At 35.7% G+C, this 19128-nt stretch overlaps 2 protein-coding genes across 3 annotated transcripts; one reads left to right on the top strand and one right to left on the bottom strand.

The window, feature by feature from the left end:
• Positions 1 to 78: 78 nt before the first annotated feature.
• RNS2 (ribonuclease 2) lies at positions 79 to 11552 on the bottom strand. The gene is made up of 9 exons (XM_088101496.1): positions 11257 to 11552; positions 10762 to 10790; positions 9819 to 9892; positions 9367 to 9468; positions 9254 to 9257; positions 8898 to 8989; positions 7751 to 7912; positions 2061 to 2157; positions 79 to 481 (listed from the first exon to the last, which is right to left on the bottom strand). The coding sequence occupies exons 1-9, from the start codon at positions 11451 to 11453 to the stop codon at positions 435 to 437; spliced, it is 804 nt and encodes a 267-aa protein (XP_087957622.1). The 5' UTR covers positions 11454 to 11552; the 3' UTR covers positions 79 to 434.
• A 3751-nt stretch (positions 11553 to 15303) lies between these two features.
• On the top strand, positions 15304 to 16841 carry LOC148191389 (fanconi anemia group D2 protein). 2 transcript variants are annotated; one of them, XR_015783054.1, is made up of 3 exons: positions 15304 to 15590; positions 16197 to 16302; positions 16453 to 16841. XR_015783054.1 is itself a non-coding variant. In XM_088102399.1 (2 exons), the coding sequence occupies exon 1, from the start codon at positions 15375 to 15377 to the stop codon at positions 15588 to 15590; it is 216 nt and encodes a 71-aa protein (XP_087958525.1). In that variant the 5' UTR covers positions 15308 to 15374; the 3' UTR covers positions 16453 to 16841. The 2 variants fall into 2 exon arrangements, 1 of the variants encoding a protein (XP_087958525.1); XM_088102399.1 differs by lacking the exon at positions 16197 to 16302 and having other exon boundaries at positions 15308 to 15590.
• Positions 16842 to 19128: the final 2287 nt, after the last annotated feature.

Here is a 19128-nt window from a genome sequence, read left to right as displayed (position 1 = left end):
CACTCACCTAATTAAAGGCAACACGAACTCGTACATGAATTCATACGTGATGCAAATGTATGCAAAGAAACAGAGATGTAGGGTAAATTATAGGAAAAGTAAATATATTCATAGTTCCATATATGATACAACATATTCCATTATACGGATGTACACTCTTCCAATAATAAAGAAAATGATAAAAACCCAGACTCCAAATACATGGCAATAGGCTCGGGACAGCTCCCAATTCCCAAATAATACTTTCAAGCATCACTTCATTTTTCTCGGCCAGACTTTAGCACGTCTAGATCCCAATCCACATGTCCAGGTCTTCATTCAATTCACTTGTCTCCAAATTGATAAATGGTACAACATCTAAATAATTTTATTCGTGTGCCTTTGTTCTTGCGCAAGATACAGAAATTTACAGATAGAATTACAGTACCATAACCTTATATAGCTGCATCATCAGAGGCTTGACTTTGAAGTCCGTCGCGCCCTACAAACGCATAGATAATTGTGGCATTAATAAATTGCAATGGATTTCCTAATATGTAATGATCAACGTTTTCACACAACTTTGTGCCGAATTCACGAGATAAAAAAATTTCATATTAAAAGGTATGTTTAAATCAAAGAAATTTCATCCACTAGGTAATAATACTTGACAATAGAGACAGCAATAAAATAGCAGCAGATAACAGTTACAGATTGCCTAGTATCTCAACATAAACCTGGACAAAAGCAGCTCCTTCTAAAGGAAAGACCCACCCCTTTCCACTCTCACAATAATTTTGAAATTTGAGGTAAATTTTTGGAACAAATTAGCAATTAAGTTGAACACCGTCTAAGAATGCTGGGTATATGATGCATGGATATTTAGGAATATTTTGTTTTACATCAACTGTTAGTCCCCTTACTCTTTTGGGCCTGTGTTATGCCCTGGCTTTGGTATGCCTCGCAATTTTTAAACATTCATTTCTAGGGTATTGATAGGAACCCAGAATTTAAAAGAGACAAAAGAGTAATATTCTTTATTGTATAGAGTGTATAGAACACAAAGAATAGGAGAGCACTCTCTCCTCCAAGGGTTTCCCCTTCACAAAGAGCCAAAGCTCAATCTACAAGATTATCCAAAAGTGACTTCACACAAGAGCTCCCTGCCTTCTTATACAGGCCCCCCAACTAACTAACCAAAACTCCCAACTAATTCCTAAACTGTTTCGTTTTATTCTGCACACATTACCCATTATAACCTATTACATTATATCCTATCAGGTATACTTTCACAAGTTCTGAAAAGTCTCACATGATTACAAAAACGTTCCAAACATCGGTGATACCCTTGGAAATTCATACCGGAGGCATCTTTATTGACACTGGGATTCTCACTCAAAGCCACTACTGGGATTGAGATATTATTCACGTAATTGAGCAGTTTGCAGACTAACTACAATAGTTTATATTATACCAATAACAAAAAATTCCAATTCTATTAGTTATCTTCAGCTAGGTATGTGAGAGGGTAAGTATCTGTGGCAGTTGGAGAGGGACAAAACTGTTTTCAAGTGATTTCTTGGCCCAAAAAATACTTTCTTGGCTCCCCAGTTGTTTTAAGCCCAGGACTACCTCAAGGGTGTAGCATTAGCAATCTTGGATTAGCAAGGATTGGGAAGCCTTTGCTCATACTTAGTTCAATTAACAACCAACATGTTACTACAATTAAATCAAAAAGAGAAAAAAATAGCTAATGAACAAATCAATCTGCGCGGCCACCTACCATTGACGAAGTGTCAATAATACTCGATAGTTCAATTCACATTAAATTAATCTAACCAAACTCGTGCCTCAGGTCAATCAATTTCAGATTTTCCCACGAAGTCCAAAAATTATTAACCATTTTCCAAACAAATGCTTCATTACATGATAACTAGAACAGACTACAGACCAGCTCCTTCATCCTTAATCCACTGGTCACTAAAGTCAATATGTAAGTTATAGAAAATTAGTTTGGTGGCTAAGAGCAACTGAAACAACTAAAAATAAGAATATAAAAGATGAAATGGCAGTGAACTTACCTACTGAAACCGACTCAGGCAAGCCAACATACTTGGGACATCCTTTTGAAGTAACCATGTCAATTTTAACATCAGAACTAACAGCACAATCTCGGGGCTGCAAAACGGCAAACAATATATTCTAGAATTAATAATGGCCAAATTACTGTTTTTGAATAGAATCCCATGAAATCATAGAATTAATGGGGATTCTCTGATAATGTACATGAAAGTTTGTTTAACCAGTGGCGTATTTCTTAAATTTCTACAAATAAACCAAATTCCTACCAATTCTATACATTGAGTTAAATGTCTGTCATACAGGTCTAAAACTTCTCAATGATCTCATAACTATTACATGTGTCTTATGCAGTATTACATCAAAATTGACCAGAGTACAACACTGACATCAATAATTCAAAAGTCTAGCTAACGCAGACTAAGCTATTTATGTTAGGAATCCGAGAATAATTTCCTAACCATCTACCTCACTCACTGATACACTCACTAATACGCACTCTCACACAACAGAAAAAATCAAATAATGGATATATTATTCACTGTAACGAATAAAGAGAACACATGTAAGATGAGGGCCTAACCCCTCTCACCAGGTCCTGAAACCGGTCTATACAAATTATATCATTTTCTCTGCCCCCCACAAGTATAATGCGTTATTTCTTTTATACCCATACTTCCCGCCTTTTCCTAACTGCCTACTCTCTTTTCTTTCTTCTCTCATAAACTATTCAACTCCTAACATTACCCCCATCCTGAAAATCAACCTTGTCCCCAAGGTTGAATTCTGGAAACTGCTTGTTGCTCCATCCACCCGTCCTTCATTCCCTTCTATCAGCACTTGCTCTCTTAACTCCTCTTCAAGTTGCTGTTGTCTTCTATTCAAAACACGTATTGGCCAACAATGAAAACTTTCCATCTTGGTAATGTTTAGTATGAGGGCAACGGGAAGAAAAATTAAAACATTGAAAAGCCCAAGATATCCCAGAAACTGAGCTGTACTAGCTTCACCAGTCTTTCTGATAGGTCCTTACAATCAAGAACCTATAGAAACCCAGTAACACCCACTCACACTGAATAACCTCCTTGTATTACCAAAGAATCAAGAGCACAAGATACACTGTGTGCCCGAGAGCTTAACCTCCCTCCAAAGAACTACAAGAGTTCCCGCCAAACAATAACACTCCAAGACCCCCCCTCTCTCACCAACCAACCCACCCCTTTTACTGACTTACCTAACTGCCAGGCAGTTAGGCTGGGTAATGTTTCTTCTTCTACTAGATACAATTAGTTCCCTAACAATACTCCCCTTCCCCAACAACCTTGTCCCCAAGGTTGAAAAACTGCTCTTTTTTTTTTTTTTTTTTTTTTTTTTATATAGCCCCATCTTCCAACGGAGGCACCCTCTTCTCACCCACAGCCTTCTTTAGTTGGGGAACATGAAATATTGAGTGTATTCTTGCTGTCTCGGTTAATTGTAAATGAAAATCTACTTTCCCCACATGCTGTAACCGTGCAGGGAGCTTCAGTCAATTCACCCGTCACGTCACCTCCTGTCCCCTGCTCCACTACGCACATTTCCCAAACCTGAAAAACGTGGTAGTGCACCTGCAACACGGTTTCCAATTCTGCTTTCTGCCCCTCCTCCGTCAAATCCACTTGCCCCTCACCGTCCACCTCTTTCTCCACTTGGCCCATATCCCAAGCTATGACCCATGACTCAGCATCTGTCAATTTTAATACAGATTGAGGCTCCACCAGCTGTCGGGCTAACGCTGGGTCTCCTTGTATCTTCACCTTCTTACCTTCCACGATATACCCCATTGTCATTTCCTTCCAATTTATCATCACCTCCCCCAGTTTAGCTAGCCATTCAACCCCCAATATGATGTCTACTTCGCCCAATTCGAACAAATGGAGCCTCTCCTCAACCACGGCCTCCGCCAATCTGATCTCTACCTGCTCACAACACCCTCTCGTCTCTTTCCGCTGTCCATCCCCCAAACTCACCTGATAAGGGGGCGTATTATTTATGGGTAACTTCAGCTCTTCCGCCAGTCTCCGACTAATAAAGTTGTGGCTGGCCCCGCTGTCGATGAGGACTAGCACCTCCCTGTGCCCAATCTTCCCCCTCAATTTCATCATCTTCGGTTGGGTTAACCCTCCGACGGAACACGCTGATAGCTCCATAGGTTTTGAATTTTGATCTATCCCTTCTTCCGCTTCGTCATCCTCATCCTCCGCCAACAGCAAAACTCGCAGACTCTTCTCCGAGCATCGGTGGCCAGGAGCAAAGGGGCCTCCGCACCGGAAACAACGACCCTCTTCTCTCCTTTTAAGAAATTCCGGATACGGTAAGTTTCGCACCGTCCGTCCCCGATTATCGGCGCCTCCGGTCACACTCCCTATCGAGCTGCTCGCCGGCATCGCTCCCTCTCTCCTAGCTGATCCATTGTCTTCCGTTCCCCCTGTCCGGTTTGTGGACTGGCGTTCGGTTTCGCCACGTACTACCGAACCTACCATGCGTGACCCCGATGGGTTAATTTCCATCCCGTTCCAGCCCCCTCCTTTCGCCCTCATTATCGCATCTTCTACGTCCCGCGCGATCCTGATCGCAACCATGAATTCTTGAGGATCTTGAATGCGGACTTGTCCCCTGATGTCTTCTCGCAGTCCAGCGAGAAAAAACCCCATCACCAGCTCCTCCGATAACCCCCGAGTCTGACCTATTAATATTTCAAAGCTCCGGACGTACTCCTCCACTGATCCCTCTTGCCGTATTGTCGCAAGCTGTTCAAACACCGATCCTCTGGATCCCCCTCCAAACCGATTCACTAACGCCATTTTTAGGGCCGTCCAAGAACGAATCTTGGCTTTTTCCTTCCAAACATTAAACCAGTAACTCGCGCTGCCCTCCATACTAATATACGCCAGTTCAACCTTATCCTCCTCAGCCACCCTCTGGATGTCAAAGAATCTTTCCGCTCTGTTAATCCAACTATGCGGCTCTACCCCTTCAAACGATGGCAACTCCACCCTTTTCCGCCAGTTCTGCGGTATTCCTCCATAGTCGCGTCTTTCGGGGTTATCATTCACCGAGTTGCTACTCCCTTCCGTGCCACCCCCTTGATTATTCTGGCCTCCCCCCATCAACCTCATCATTTGTTGTAAGTCACGCCTGATCGCAGCCGTCTCATCCTTAATTCCTTCCACCGTAATCTCAAGATTATCCAATCTTCCCTCCGTTTGGTTGTTCATAGTTGATCTTGCCGCCTTCTTGATCCGGCAGGTCGGACCAAATGATAGGTCCTTACAATCAAGAACCTATAGAAACCCAGTAACACCCACTCACACTGAATAACCTCCTTGTATTACCAAAGAATCAAGAGTACAAGATACACTGTGTGCCCGAGAGCTTAACCTCCCTCCAAAGAACTACAAGAGTTCCCGCCAAACAATAACACTCCAAGACCCCCCCTCTCTCACCAACCAACCCACCCCTTTTACTGACTTACCTAACTGCCAGGCAGTTAGGCTGGGTAATGTTTCTTCTTCTACTAGATACAATTAGTTCCCTAACACTTTCCATCACTATCCGGTAATTTCATGCGAATAAGAGTTATATAAACTGCATATAATCCCAAGAATGCTAGCAGGGCCTCAGGTGCTATTACTTCCCGCGTCGGGTCCCCTCTGATTATCACTTCTCTTCCTCCTTGTTTGAAGGACATGGTCAACTTGTCCCAATTCGTCACTACCTCCCCCAACTTAGCTAGCCAATCCACTCCCAGAATCAAGTTGACAACCCCTAATTCGAAGACATGATACTGCTCTATAATCTCGACTCCTCCAATCTGTAACACTACCCCTCTATAACGACCTTGGGTTTGTTTCCTCTGTCCGTCCCCCAAATAGACCGAATGAGTCTGGCCTTTATCCACCTCCAGTTGAAACTCCTCAACCAACGCTTTGGATATAAAGTTGTGACTAGCGCCACTGTCAACCATGCAAACTCCCTTGAAGTTTCATGGTTCTCGGCTGGGTCAATCCTCCTGCCGAGAGAGAATAATTCTAGCCGCTTGTGTTCCACCTTTGCCTCGCTTTCTCCAGGGTCTTCCTCCCCATCCTCACCCAAAATCAGCACCCTCAAGCTGCTTTCCGGACAACGGTGACCAGGTCCAAATTGCCCCCCACACCTGAAACAACGTCCTTCTTCCCATCTCTTGAGATATTCGTGATATGGAAGGTTTCGCACCCCTCTGCCCATGGTGTTGTTCCCCGTAGCACTCACACCCCTCCCCGTAGTCTGTCCTGAGTTTCCATCTCTTCCCCAGAGCCTACATTCTCCGTGTCGGCCATCCGTCCCTCCGGATTGCGCATCGGTTCCACTCGGGTTATCGTCCCCAACGTTCGTCCCCCCAATACCTGTGGTCAATTCGCGCCTCCTCCCCAAGTCTTAGCTCCTCCCGGTAGAACCTCCACATCTCTCGCGATTCGCATCGCCGTCATGAGTTTTTGTGGATCATGCGGTCGCACTCGATTCCTCACGTCTTCCTGTAAACCCCCGAGGAAATAGCCTAGGAGTTGCTCGTCCGTCACCCCGCTTGTTTGCCCTATCAAAATCTCGAAGTCTCTAATGTACTCCTCGACCGTCTCAGTCTGACAGTTTGTCATGAGCCTTTCAAAAATCGAGCCCTGGTTCCTTTCCCCAAATCTTCCAATCATCACACATTTTAGCCCTTCCCATGTGCGGATTGTCGCTTTTTCCTGCCAGAACCGATACCAATAGCCAGCACTCCCTTCCATGCTGACATATGCGATGTTGACCCTCTCTTCCTCCGTCACTCCTTGTAACTCGAAGAAACGCTTCGCCCGGTTGATCCAGTTCAGAGGATCCACTCCATCAAATACGGGAAGCTCCACCTTCTTCCTCCAATGGAACTGTCCCTCCGTTCGATCCGCCTCGCGCCCTCCGTTCTCACCCTCTCGCCTCGCCTCGTCCTTCGCATACCGTTCACCGATACTTGACTCCCATCCGATCCATCTTCATGTTCGCGATTGCGATTCCCCAACATCCGCATGATTTCCTGAAGATCTTGGCAAATGGCCGCCAAGTCTTGTCTTATCGCTACGTTTTCAGCCTTCAGTCCGTCTACTGCAATCTCTATCGCTTTGAGCTGGTTGTCCACCACGTTTAGACGTCCTTCATTTCTTCCCTCCATTACTCCGATCTCTCTCCGCAAGGATCCGGCAGGTCGGACCACTCTGTTAGGAATCCGAGAATAATTTCCTAACTGTCTACCTCACTCACTGATACACACTCTCACACAACAGAAAGAATCAAATAATGGGTATATTATTCACTGTAACGAATAAAGAGAACACATGTAAGACGAGGGCCTAACCCCTCTCACCAGGTCCTGAAACCGGTCTATACAAATTATATCATTTTTTCTGCCCCCCACAATATAATGCGTTATTTCTTTTATACCCATACTTCCCGGCTTTTCCTAACTGCCTACTCTCTTTTCTTTCTTCTCTCATAAACTATCCAACTCCTAACAATTTATCTCTCAATTCATCAAATGAAATCTAAATATGCCAATCTCCCACCATAAATAAGACAAATATTTGCACATATCTTTGTTTCTTGTGTGCTAAACATATATTACAGAGTAGAGCAGATTTCATACCTGGAAATCCTTGTAAAAGCATAGACGAAGTTCCTCAATAGAATCTTTTGAGCAAATTATTAAAGGAGAGGCATGAAAAGCATTCTCAATGGCAGAGATAATGCCTCCAAGGGGATACCTTTCTGTATTAGAGGCAACATATCCAGCTTCATTTAGAACACTCTGGAGAAGTGTTGAAAAAAACAATATTCAGAGTGTGTCCCAATGCAGGCAAGCATTAGTTCTAACAATGAAAAAGTTTTGCAAACACAACTAGTAATCATTCTGAAAATAGAGTAAGCACCAAACCAATTAAGCAGTTTTTCAACAATTGAGAACCTGTGACCAAGATTTTAAGTCTTCAATGCCAATCGATAAGATGGCAGCCCAAGTTACCAACAATTTTTTTTTGGTATAATTCAGGCTCTATGCATGTATTTGGACCACACTAGCAACAGACTAATTGGAGTGGTTCAGCAGATAGGAAAAAGAAAAATGAAAATGTAATAGGTGCAGAACAGAGAAAAAAATGACTATATTCAGTAGAGCCAATTTGGGAGAACTTAGACGCAGAATTGAAAAGAATAAAGCACTCCCAGAGTACTTGAGAAACGCTAAAGTCTCCTCCCAATACTTCCTACTCTGAAACTATTCTCTCTCGTGGATAGCTTCTCCTTTATAGCCATGGCCTAACTCATCTCTCACATATTCTCAAATGCACCATGGCCAAAAAGACCACAAATTAATTAATTCATTAATCAACAGACAAATTCTAGCAACCGGAGGAAGGTATTATTGGTCAAATAATCCATTAATCGGCACTGAAACGTTATACCTATTGCAGAAGGAATCAGGGGATGCCTAACTTATTAATCAGTATACAATTTTAATAGTTTTTATGGATGATTGGAAGCGGGAAGATAGAAGTAAAAATTGACAGTTGCATTGAGTAATAACCTTTAGTTGTCTAATTAATAGTATTCAGTAAAGAAATTTTCATGCTATATCTATGAGGAAAAATGATAATGATCAATGGAATGGAGAAACGTACAAATTTATTTAATTATGTCAATCAATGTATTTGGATCATATTTCATATGAAGTCATTGCCTAAAGAAAAAACAGAGAAAATTCTGGTACTAAAAAAGCAAAGATTTTGCAAACTTACAGTAACATTGTATTTGAAATAGACATTCAGAACTCCCAGAAAATAATCATATTCATTTCGAAATACAGGATAAGAGCACGTGCCATGTGTCTCTGCAAATGAAATTACACTATTAGAAAATTGGTAAAAGTACAAGAAAACCATATCATTTTGCCTCAGAAAACAGCAAAAAGAGTAAAACCAAAGATGTATTAAAAACTTTGAACATTCTGTTCTGCACCAATTTAACACCGGGTACACCTCACTCGATCCACAAGTTGCAGGTTTTAGGAAAACAACGCAACTAATACTCAAGAAAAACAATGAATAAACTCATTAAACCAGGTAAGAAACCAAAAGCTATGAAAGATTATTACCCCACTGCCGATGCCAGCCAGGTTTGATAACCCAAGAAGCGCAATTGAAAAAAGAAAAATTAGTCCATGATAATTTAAGGTTGAATAGGAAGCTAACTAATTCCAACAACCACCTCATGAGCCCAAAATGTTCCTTTCCCACCATGGCATAATGATGGCTTCCCACAGCTCAATGATGGCCAATATTGCTCTAAAGCATTAGTCAAAGTCGATATCTACACACAAGATGAAACAATGGTGGAAATGAAGACACCAAATTGTAATAATATATAAAAGTAACACTAATGCAACCAACCAAAATACAAACAATTAACACTTGAAAGCATTAAAATATTGCAGTTTCAAAAGCAAAAAAGAGAACTGTCTTGGCTTTGTTCAATCAATAGTTAATTGGCTTTGAACCAATTACATAGTAAAACTACAAGAAACGGCCATAAACTTTCCAGTACAACTCTGAGAGCCAATTCACTTTCATTCTTCAGGAAATCTCTTATCAGTCAAAGCATGAAACCAGTGTATGTTATTTGTTATCAAATGACTTGCAAAATAAGGCTGGGCAATATACCTCTTTCGGATTGTAACTGGCTCTAGAACAACAGGATGGCCAGGTTCCATCATTGTAGTCAGGCCAGAGTCCATCTATCATACACGTAGACAGAACCTGTTAAGCTATTTGTTGCTAGAACCTCGTTACTCAACGGACATAAGCAAAACGATCAATATGTTTTTTACCACCCAAAACAGATTTATTTTTAACAAACAAAGTAATCTAAAAGAAAATGATTGATGAGGAAGAAATGACAGACAAAAGAACTCAGAACGAAACAAAAACCAAAAAGTCATACTTTAAGCTAATTTCTCAATGATTTAAAATATTAGTAGAATTTTACATTGCTTTTCTAGACCGGACCAGGGATTCACACCTGAGAAAAAGGTATTAACTCAGAACATAGTCAATGAAAGTAGGAAAGTTCAAGTAAAACTAGTAATAAGGATTCCACTTGGTCTTCAACATAGTGATGTTTTTGCGTACTTATTTTCATAGCAAAACAAAAGAATTCCACATGATCTAAATTTACAACAACAACCTCAAAAAAGATATTAACTCAGAACATAGTCAATGCAAGTAGGAAAGTTTAAGTAAAACTAGTAATAAGGATTCCACATGGTCTTAAACATAATGATGTTTTTGCATACTTATTTTCATAGAAAAACAAAAGAATTCCACATGGTCTAAATTTACAACAACAACCTCAAAAGAAGAAATTAAACTGGAATATAGTCAGTGCAATTAGTAAAATTCAAGAAAAACAAGTAACGGGTATTCCATGCAGACTATAATTAGAACGGCAACCTCAGAAGGAGAAATTAACTCAGAACACAGTCGAAGCAAGTAGCCAAATTGAAGAAAAACAAGTAATAAGTATTCCATGAGGTCTAGATTCACAACAACAAGCAAAAAGTATTCCACCACCACGACAATGCCGCATTTGAAACCTAATACTCACGTATGGTGAATATTTTTGGAGAATTGGAGCTGCAATCAGAAACGTAAACATGTCAGCCTCTCATCAAGTGCTTCACATAAGTTGCATAACAAAAAAACAAAAGATAAAGCTTACATAAAGTTCCTTAGCTACCTTTGCCATTATTCTGCCATCAGAATTAGAGTTTCATTTTGCTAACTCGCCTAGATTTGCATTAAAGATCCACACAAATTACCGACGTAAAATTCCAATTCTGGTTAGAGAATAACACGAAAGTAGCTGTAGAACTATAACTAAGTTTTGTCCTCTTAAAAATCCATTCCATAGAGTAATTTTATCATCAACAAAAAAAAACAGTCCAAATTCGACAAAAAAAGGCACAATACAAACGGATTAATCACTCCACGTTTTCAAGTCAAAGTAAAATTGCAAAATGATCAAACCTAAGAATTGAACCAATGGAACGTAACAAATTGAGAAATGGAAAGGAAAAAGTGGTGTAAATTACTAGATTACCCTCTGCAGCAACCGTTGGTTGGACAGCAACTGCGCGTGCGCTGGCAGTAAGTGCCGGGCCATTGCAAGGCCAACACGAAATAGTCAAACTCTCGCTGATCGTCGAACGACGCAACCGGCGCGGCGCGTGCTGGAGGCATCGCCAGCGCTGTTAGCGCCAGAATAGCGAGCAGCAGCCACGAGGTCAAAGGAGGCATCGTTCGTTTTCCGTTGTTGGCGATGGTTGCGTCCAAATAGATGGGAGGAGATCAAGGGCATTAGGCTATATATAGTAGTAGAAGAAAGGTGAGTTAGTTTGGCATGTGCATTTTAAATTACTTCCAACCTTCTCGAGTTTCATACGGAACTCAAATCAGACCGGGAATATTCTAAAATATATTCATCTAATATCAAAATAATGTTATGAAGTACAATTTTAATTTGATAGAAATAATTTCATATTTTATGGAATGCTCAATTCTAAATTATATTTTAATCTACGATAAATTATTTAAATTACTATTCAAGATTAACTTTACCTCTTCGTATAAAATCTTTCAAAATAAATTATTTCAATAATCAAATTAATATTTTGAGTAAATTTACCAAGAAAATGGTTTTACGATACCTACTTTCATTTTAAAACGGAAAAAGCCTTTACATGAGAAACAAAAATTATGTATGATATAGTTAGCTCATACAACAATAATAGTAAGAGAGAAATTTTTAATTCATCACACGACAATTTATTTTTTCCATAAAAATTTACAAAATCAAACTATTATTCTAAACATATTTTTGAAATTGTAAATATTTTTTTATCTCAAAAGTAGTTGAAATCAATAAAATAAAATTCCAAAAAATCTTCCCCGTGTATGAGATTAAATAGTTGTTAATGATCAAAAGAATATTAATATTGGTAAAATTTTGAGTCAATTTTAATTTATGTTTTTTTTTCAAAATTTATTACAAGTATCATCAATATATATATTTTAAATTAATATTGGCGAAAATTGTTTCGAATTGATATTGAATAAAATTATTTAAGTTGACACTGGAGTTATTTTTTTTATCATTGATGGTTAGATTTTGTTGGCGTTTTTTATGGATGTCAACATATAAGAATGTTATGTTATGTATTGTTATTTTCTTATTGATTAACAAATATTTAAAATTATTTTTAAATCAACTCTCATTATATTATTTAATATAATTATTAAAATTTGTTTAAAAAAATAATTTTGAAAATACTGGTTGATAAAAATATAATTTTAATAAAAATATTTATATAATATTTATATAAAAATTAAGTTTAGTTTTAATTTGAAGAAAAAAAAATTAAAAAAATTGTAATGGTAAACATCCATAAAATGGTCCGAGTAGTACAAATAGAAGTTTTATAAGACGAAATTCATTATTTCAAATCTTACTATTCCTCTAAAAGCATTTCATATTGAGATTTTCCTTCTCTAGGTGTTCTACCTATTGGGTCATCTGTTTGAAAATTAGAAGGTGTCAAAGTGATCACTACGACAAGGTCTTCTAGTCTAGCCAAAGAGTTCTTGCAAAATAGTAAGTTAGTTTCTATTATTTTCTCTAGTTTTCATATTTTTTAATGCATGTGAGCAATTTTTCACTACGTGTCATCTAAGCTTTTCCTTTAAGTTCTCTATTAATCAGTTGTTCTAACTGTGTACCCTGATCATGTTTTCGTGGTTTGTAGGTACAGATAGAGATCTCTGAACCGAGGACGCAGTTTTAGATTTTTTTAGGATCGTTTGATCCTTTAACCGGTAAGGGAAGTTAAATAACTCTTTTCTATTATGTTAATGCTTTGATAATCTGAATTTGTATGTTAGAGTTTGATTTAAAGAGATTTAGCTTGTGGAGATTTTGTTGGGTTGTGGTGAAATTGCTTGGACTTGACCTATATGTGTGATATTTGATATTGGGAGATGATTACGACGAATACTTGTTGTATATTTCCTATTTTGATCACTTGAGCTATTGTAATTAGTTACGAACTATTGTTTAACCTTGAAGTAGTTGAAAGTAAAAGTTTTGTAGTTTTGGATCTAATTTAGGGTTTTAATAGGTGATTTTCTTGAGGAGTGGTTTTGGAGAGAAACCTGATGTTTGAGTTGGTTTTAAGGCCATTTAAGACTTGTGTAGCTTTTTAGTTCAACAAATTTTGATGTAAATTGCGTAGAATTTGGTATATGAGCTTTTAGGGTTTTGGTTTGTCAATAAGACAATGTATGAATCAGTTTTAGCCAAGAAATAAGGCTTTTATCATGTGAAATCTTGGAGGAAGGGTCTTATTAGCAAAACGATTGTTTGGTGTTTACTTTGAGGCCATTTAGGACTTAGTTTGCTAGTTAGTGCATTGGAAAATCTTGTTTAAAGCATTAGAATTGTGATTCATGAGTTGTGGGTTGTAAATTGTTTGGTTGAACCTTCATTCCTAACCAAGTCACCAAATTGGTATCTAATTTAAGTTGTAAATTTGTTTTTGAATAAATTCTATTGTCTAGGATGTCATTTTGATCATTTGGATGGGTGCAAGGTTCATCTAAAGAGCAAGTTGTTCTCTTTTGATATAGTGTTGAGTGGTTTTGTATGATGCTTAGCTCTCTTAAACCCGAGAGCAATTGCTCTCGTTGGCGCTAAGCGCCAGGATAGTTGTGTTAAGCGCCACTATTCTTATAGCGTTGGGGCTTAACGCCAGAGTAGTTGTGCTGAGTGTAACTTTTAATGGGTTAAGTTCTTTTGATTCTTTTCTTTTATTCTTATGGATGGGAGGTATGTTTGATACTGCAATGTTTGTTTAGTGATCAATACTGCATGTTATGATGGTTGTGCATGAGGTTATGTATGAATTTTTAGTATGTGTTATATGTGTGGTGATAGTCAAATGAAATGGAAAGTGTGGATTTACGTATGACGTGAAAAGGATTCCATGGAGAAATCCTTTTGGTTGTAATGTTGTGTAATTGAAATAGGGACTCCAAGATTGGGGGATGATTCTAAAACTCTCAATAATTCTCAATCTCAAGTAGAGATGAGGAAGTATGTCGTGGAGAGTACCAAGAGGTCTTAGTCTATAGTCACTGATTTTGGCCAAAGATGTTTAACGAATTAACCTTAGTGTGTGGTAGTTTGATGGAGTGGTATATTGATATTGGGCAATTTGTTTCACCACACACGAGGCAGGTCCCCCATGAATCTGACATCAATACATGTATCCGGATGGTTAAAGTTTAAGGTTGATGGATTATTTTTGTATTGCTTGATTTATATTATGAATGTAATATTAATGTTTTAAAATGCATGTATGTTCTTTTGGTACTTTAACTTATCTTCTATTTTTGCCGGTTCGTCTGTGTGTCTGTCATCTCGTTCGTAATGATTATCTTAATGGTGTGACTTAGAAAATGTCTCTAGTGAGCATGAGCTAGTTGGTGACGGAGCTCGAGCTTATAATAAGATATTTTGTTATTCCTTCTTGATTTGTAAAGTTTATAATACACTTTTGATTCGGTGTAGTATATTTTTTTATAATATAGAACCATGTATATAAATATATCTTACTATTTCATATTATTTTAAATAATTGTAATGACAATTATATATCTTTTATTTTTATTTGATTAATTGTTGTGTTTTATTAAAAATGTTTTATATCTTATAATAATTGAAAATTATTAAAATTGGGATGAATAAAATAAAAATAACAAATAGAAAAACTGAATGAAAAAATTAAAAATAAAATAAAATAAAGTAAAAAGTAACATTTTTAAAGAAAATAAAATATGAAAAAAATTATACTTGACATAGTTTATATTTATATGCTGTAAACAAAACTGTTACTAAAAAAGGATTTAATGGAATAAAATTAAATTTGATTTAAAAGAAATTACAAAAATTAAAAGAAAATCAAGATTAAACCTTTTAATTGTAATAAAATTATTATTTATTAAGGGTAAAATTGAAAAAATGTCTAATACAAAATTGTGAATTTTCTTGTTCATACATATTTTTTTATATATCTAAAGTTAATATTTATATTTATCTGTCCATCTTTCTCATCACTCCGCTCCAAATTTGTCCAGGCTAAGAATTGCGAAAAAGAAGAAAAAATGTCGCGAAGTCGATTGTTATGGTTCTCTTTTGGATTCGCATCAGTATATGCCGTGTTTTCCCAAACCGTTTTGAAGGACTTGTTGGTTCAGCGTTATGCGCTTCCCTCTTACTTGGAACATGAGTTTCGCGTTCTCGAAAACAGAATCTCCCAAATCGAATCCTCTTCTGCAAAACCTTCTTCTATTCCCGTCTCCCCTTCGACTTCCGATTAGGTAATTCATTTCTCTCTCTGTTTTTTTTTTTTAATTTCACGCCAAACCCGTCCTGTTTTGTAATATTTTTTTTCAATGGAGAAAATTTTCACATTTAGGGTTTGCAATTCGTGGTTATTAAATATTGTAGTCTGGAACCAACAATTTCTGTATTAATTAGATTTTTTTTTTGTTTTTGCGTATTTATGTTATTATAATTGTTGCAACTAAATACATAGGTTTATTACTGTATATAAATGATTGAATGAGAAAAATGAGGGAATTGAATTAGATTGTATTATGTTTCTATCAATCTTGAATCAATTTCTGGAATGTACATCCTCTGTGTTTGTATTCTTCGAGGACTTCTTAAAAGTGCTAGTTTGATATTAAGATCAGGATAGTGCAGTTGTCTTGTAGTTATAACTAGACTGGTTACGCCTGTCAGCGAGGTTGTGGATTGATTAAATTTAATTTGGCATTGTTTTGTTGTGCATCTGTTGAAGGAACAGTGATCTTTACTTCATAGAATGAATATAGAAAATGAGCTTTGTACATACTCTTTTTGCTTGAGATCTCATGTTCACTGATGTTATCGTAAAAATATTGGGGTAACCTCATATTCAGAGTTAACGTTTTGGTTCAAATCCAATTTCTAAGTGCATCTGGCGGAGGAACAAGTGATGTTTGATAAATTTGAACTTCACCGATCCTAGCACTTGAACTTCTATAGGTAAACCTCAACATTACATTTGATAGAAGACAACATTGGATATGTTTTTTCTGTTGCTAGAGATTTTTCAATTGCAGTTACTTTTAATTCTTTCATGATCACTCACATTTAGGCGAGTGTCCGTTGAAAAACTTTTATTGTCTTTGGCAGGTTGAAGGTTAGATAACGTTCCGGTGAAATTATTTCTTTTTGGTCCTATGGGATTTATGCTTTTGACTTAATGTTGGGAGAAGAAATGGCCATAATAAAACAGGCCCGAGGCAACCGTAATTTTTTTTCATGCTTTTTTGTTTTCCTGGGAAATTAATCAACTGTATGAACGAAGTGATGTTTAGTCTGTTGTGTTACTAAATATCGTGCTTTAGCTGTACAGTTCCGAGACTATTTTGATGAAATTTCATATGTCCAGTTTGTTTAAAACCTGGATTCATGTCTCAGTACACTAAAATCAATCAATCAACACCACCATTAAATATACTCTTGTATAAAGTAGATATTTATCATCAGTGAGATAAATATAATTACATTTTGACGTGGTACATCAATGTCATTTTTGTTTTTTTTCTTCTTCTATGCATTCCTGAGGTAGTGGTAATTGTCATTAGCGACAATGTAGAGGATTTCCAAGGGTGTATCTCATTTTTTTGCAGTTAGGCCATGGAAAATGTGAAATGAACTTTTAAAAGAAAGTGCTCTATATAAAATAGAAATGAATGTACATTGGTGAAACAAAATGTTCTATCATAGAAGCCAAGTACAATGACATTCCAAGTACAATAACATTTAGAATCAAATAGGTGTAAGTTAGTTAGTTTACTTACTTCCATGAGGAGATATGCGATTAAAAGTTTCAAAACCAATGAATATAATGTTCGCTCAGAGCATTTCCAATAAGCAAAATAGAAATTTGGTTGGTGGTGTCATGTAAAAATGATAAAGAAATTCATAATTTTTTCTCCTAATATTATTGTTTAATTAATTATTATCTTAGATTTTCAATCAATTAACATAAAATTTCAACTAATTTCTTAGCATTTTTTACTATTAATTAAAATACAGTTTCAATTAAAAGTGATAATTTTTTATATTATTTATAGTAAATTCAAGGAAAGTACTGTTTCAATCAAATTCTATTATATTTAATTATATATATTCTTTTATCACTTCAACCCAAGTAAAGTATTGTAAAGTCTTAATCAATTCTTGTTAAGGTTTTTATTTTTAATTAAGGTATAGTCTCAATTATTAATAAAAGCTTATTCAATCATACGAAAATTTAAAAAACTTTAATTAAAATAAAAAATCTTTTCACTCATTTGCATGTAGATTAAACATTATGTTAATAAGCTATAATGTAAAAATGATTAGTTTTATTTGATTAGAAGATAAAAGACGTATATACAAATAAATAACAACAAACAATTAATTTCATAAGCTTAACACTTTGTGTATTACAAAAATAACATAAAAAATAGAAGAAAAAATAGAAAAAAAAACGTGAAAGAGGAGGGAGAAGACAAAATTAGGTTTTCCAAAAGGTTTCCAAAAACTATAATGAGGATTATTATATTAGTTTCTTTACATGTTGAAACAATCATACTCAATTCATAAAAGTCTATGTTTAGTTAAAATTAAGAAAAATATTTTTTTAAAAAAATTATATAATAATATTATAACTTAAAATATTATATTTATAAATTAAATTTTAATTATTAGTCATGCTAACTAATTTAATATAAAAAATATTAGTTTTTTAATTTATTCAATTGAATATATTAAATAATACACTGAATGCTTGAAAAATATTTATATAATTAAGTGAATTAAAAAAATAATGTAACACACCTTTAACATTGTTTCTAATGTATTAACAAAAATTATCTAATTGAATTAATTTTTCAAAAATTGAAACTTGATTAAAACAAAAATAAAAGTGAAAACTTATTTGTAATTTTTCAACTAAAATGAGAACAAAATGAGTAATTGAGTCTTATTTATTAGTATGTTGGTGATGACAGTCTAAACAATTGTTTTAGTGAGCCATTGTTCTCTAAGCATATCTCTTACCTTACACCTTTGTTTTAAATGTTTTGAGAATTCTCCATTAATTTTAGAAAAACCTTCTTTCTTGGTATTTATAGTTTGTTTCTTAAAAAAGCTTATTTTTGTAGAATTTATAATTCCTGGAGGTAATAAATATTTGTGAGAGGGTAAACTTTTGTCAATTTTATTCATTATAAATAATAACATATTAAAAGCATTGTTTTTGAATTGTCAAAATAAACAAACATCCTTTGTTACTTTTATTTGATGATAGGATGCATTGAGGACGAAAATTATCCACAGATTATGGTCCATCTATAATACCAACAGATGTTAAGTGGTGGAAAATTACCCATCAAAGTTTATTAATGGGAAATTATTGATGAATGGTGCGTATGCATTATTCATAAAAGCTAAACAATAAAAAATCACTCAGAATTGATATTTTCCACAATTCAAAAATTCATTCAAAATTTACCAACATCAAGATTATCTATGAAATTTTAACTGTTGGTAATACGTGAGTAATTAGTGATTAACTAGATATTTTTCTCATTTCTCACGTATTTTTGTCATAGATAAATGTAATTTTTTTATGTTAAATTTTGTTTTCAAATATTGAAAATTAGGTAGAGTTATTAGTTTTAGGAATGACAAAACCCTTTTGTTAATAAAAGACAGTACTCAAAATATATATTAATTATCTCTAAATTAACGAGTAAATGATTTATATTTATTAATTATAAATCTAAATAACACTTTTTCTAAATCTAAGGTAGAAAG

Source organism: Vigna umbellata, chromosome 11 (genome assembly GCF_029865625.1).
Source record: "Vigna umbellata cultivar VRB3 chromosome 11, Vumbellata_1.0, whole genome shotgun sequence".
Taxonomy (NCBI): domain Eukaryota; kingdom Viridiplantae; phylum Streptophyta; class Magnoliopsida; order Fabales; family Fabaceae; genus Vigna; species Vigna umbellata.
Note: the sequence above shows the minus strand (reverse complement) of the source record. Positions and strands in the feature narration are given on the sequence as shown.

Bases quoted from the DNA above. Each gene is read 5' to 3' on its own strand.
- RNS2 (XM_088101496.1), bottom strand. From the start codon at position 11,453: ATGCCTCCTTTGACCTCGTGGCTGCTGCTCGCTATTCTGGCGCTAACA. The intron at 10,791-11,256 runs GTAATCTAGTAA...TTCTGATTGCAG, and splicing joins ACCAACGGTTGCTGCAGAGG to CTCCAATTCTCCAAAAATAT. The intron at 7,913-8,897 runs GTAAGTTTGCAA...ACACTTCTCCAG, and splicing joins ATTTCAAATACAATGTTACT to AGTGTTCTAAATGAAGCTGG.
- LOC148191389 (XM_088102399.1), top strand. From the start codon at position 15,375: ATGTCGCGAAGTCGATTGTTATGGTTCTCTTTTGGATTCGCATCAGTA.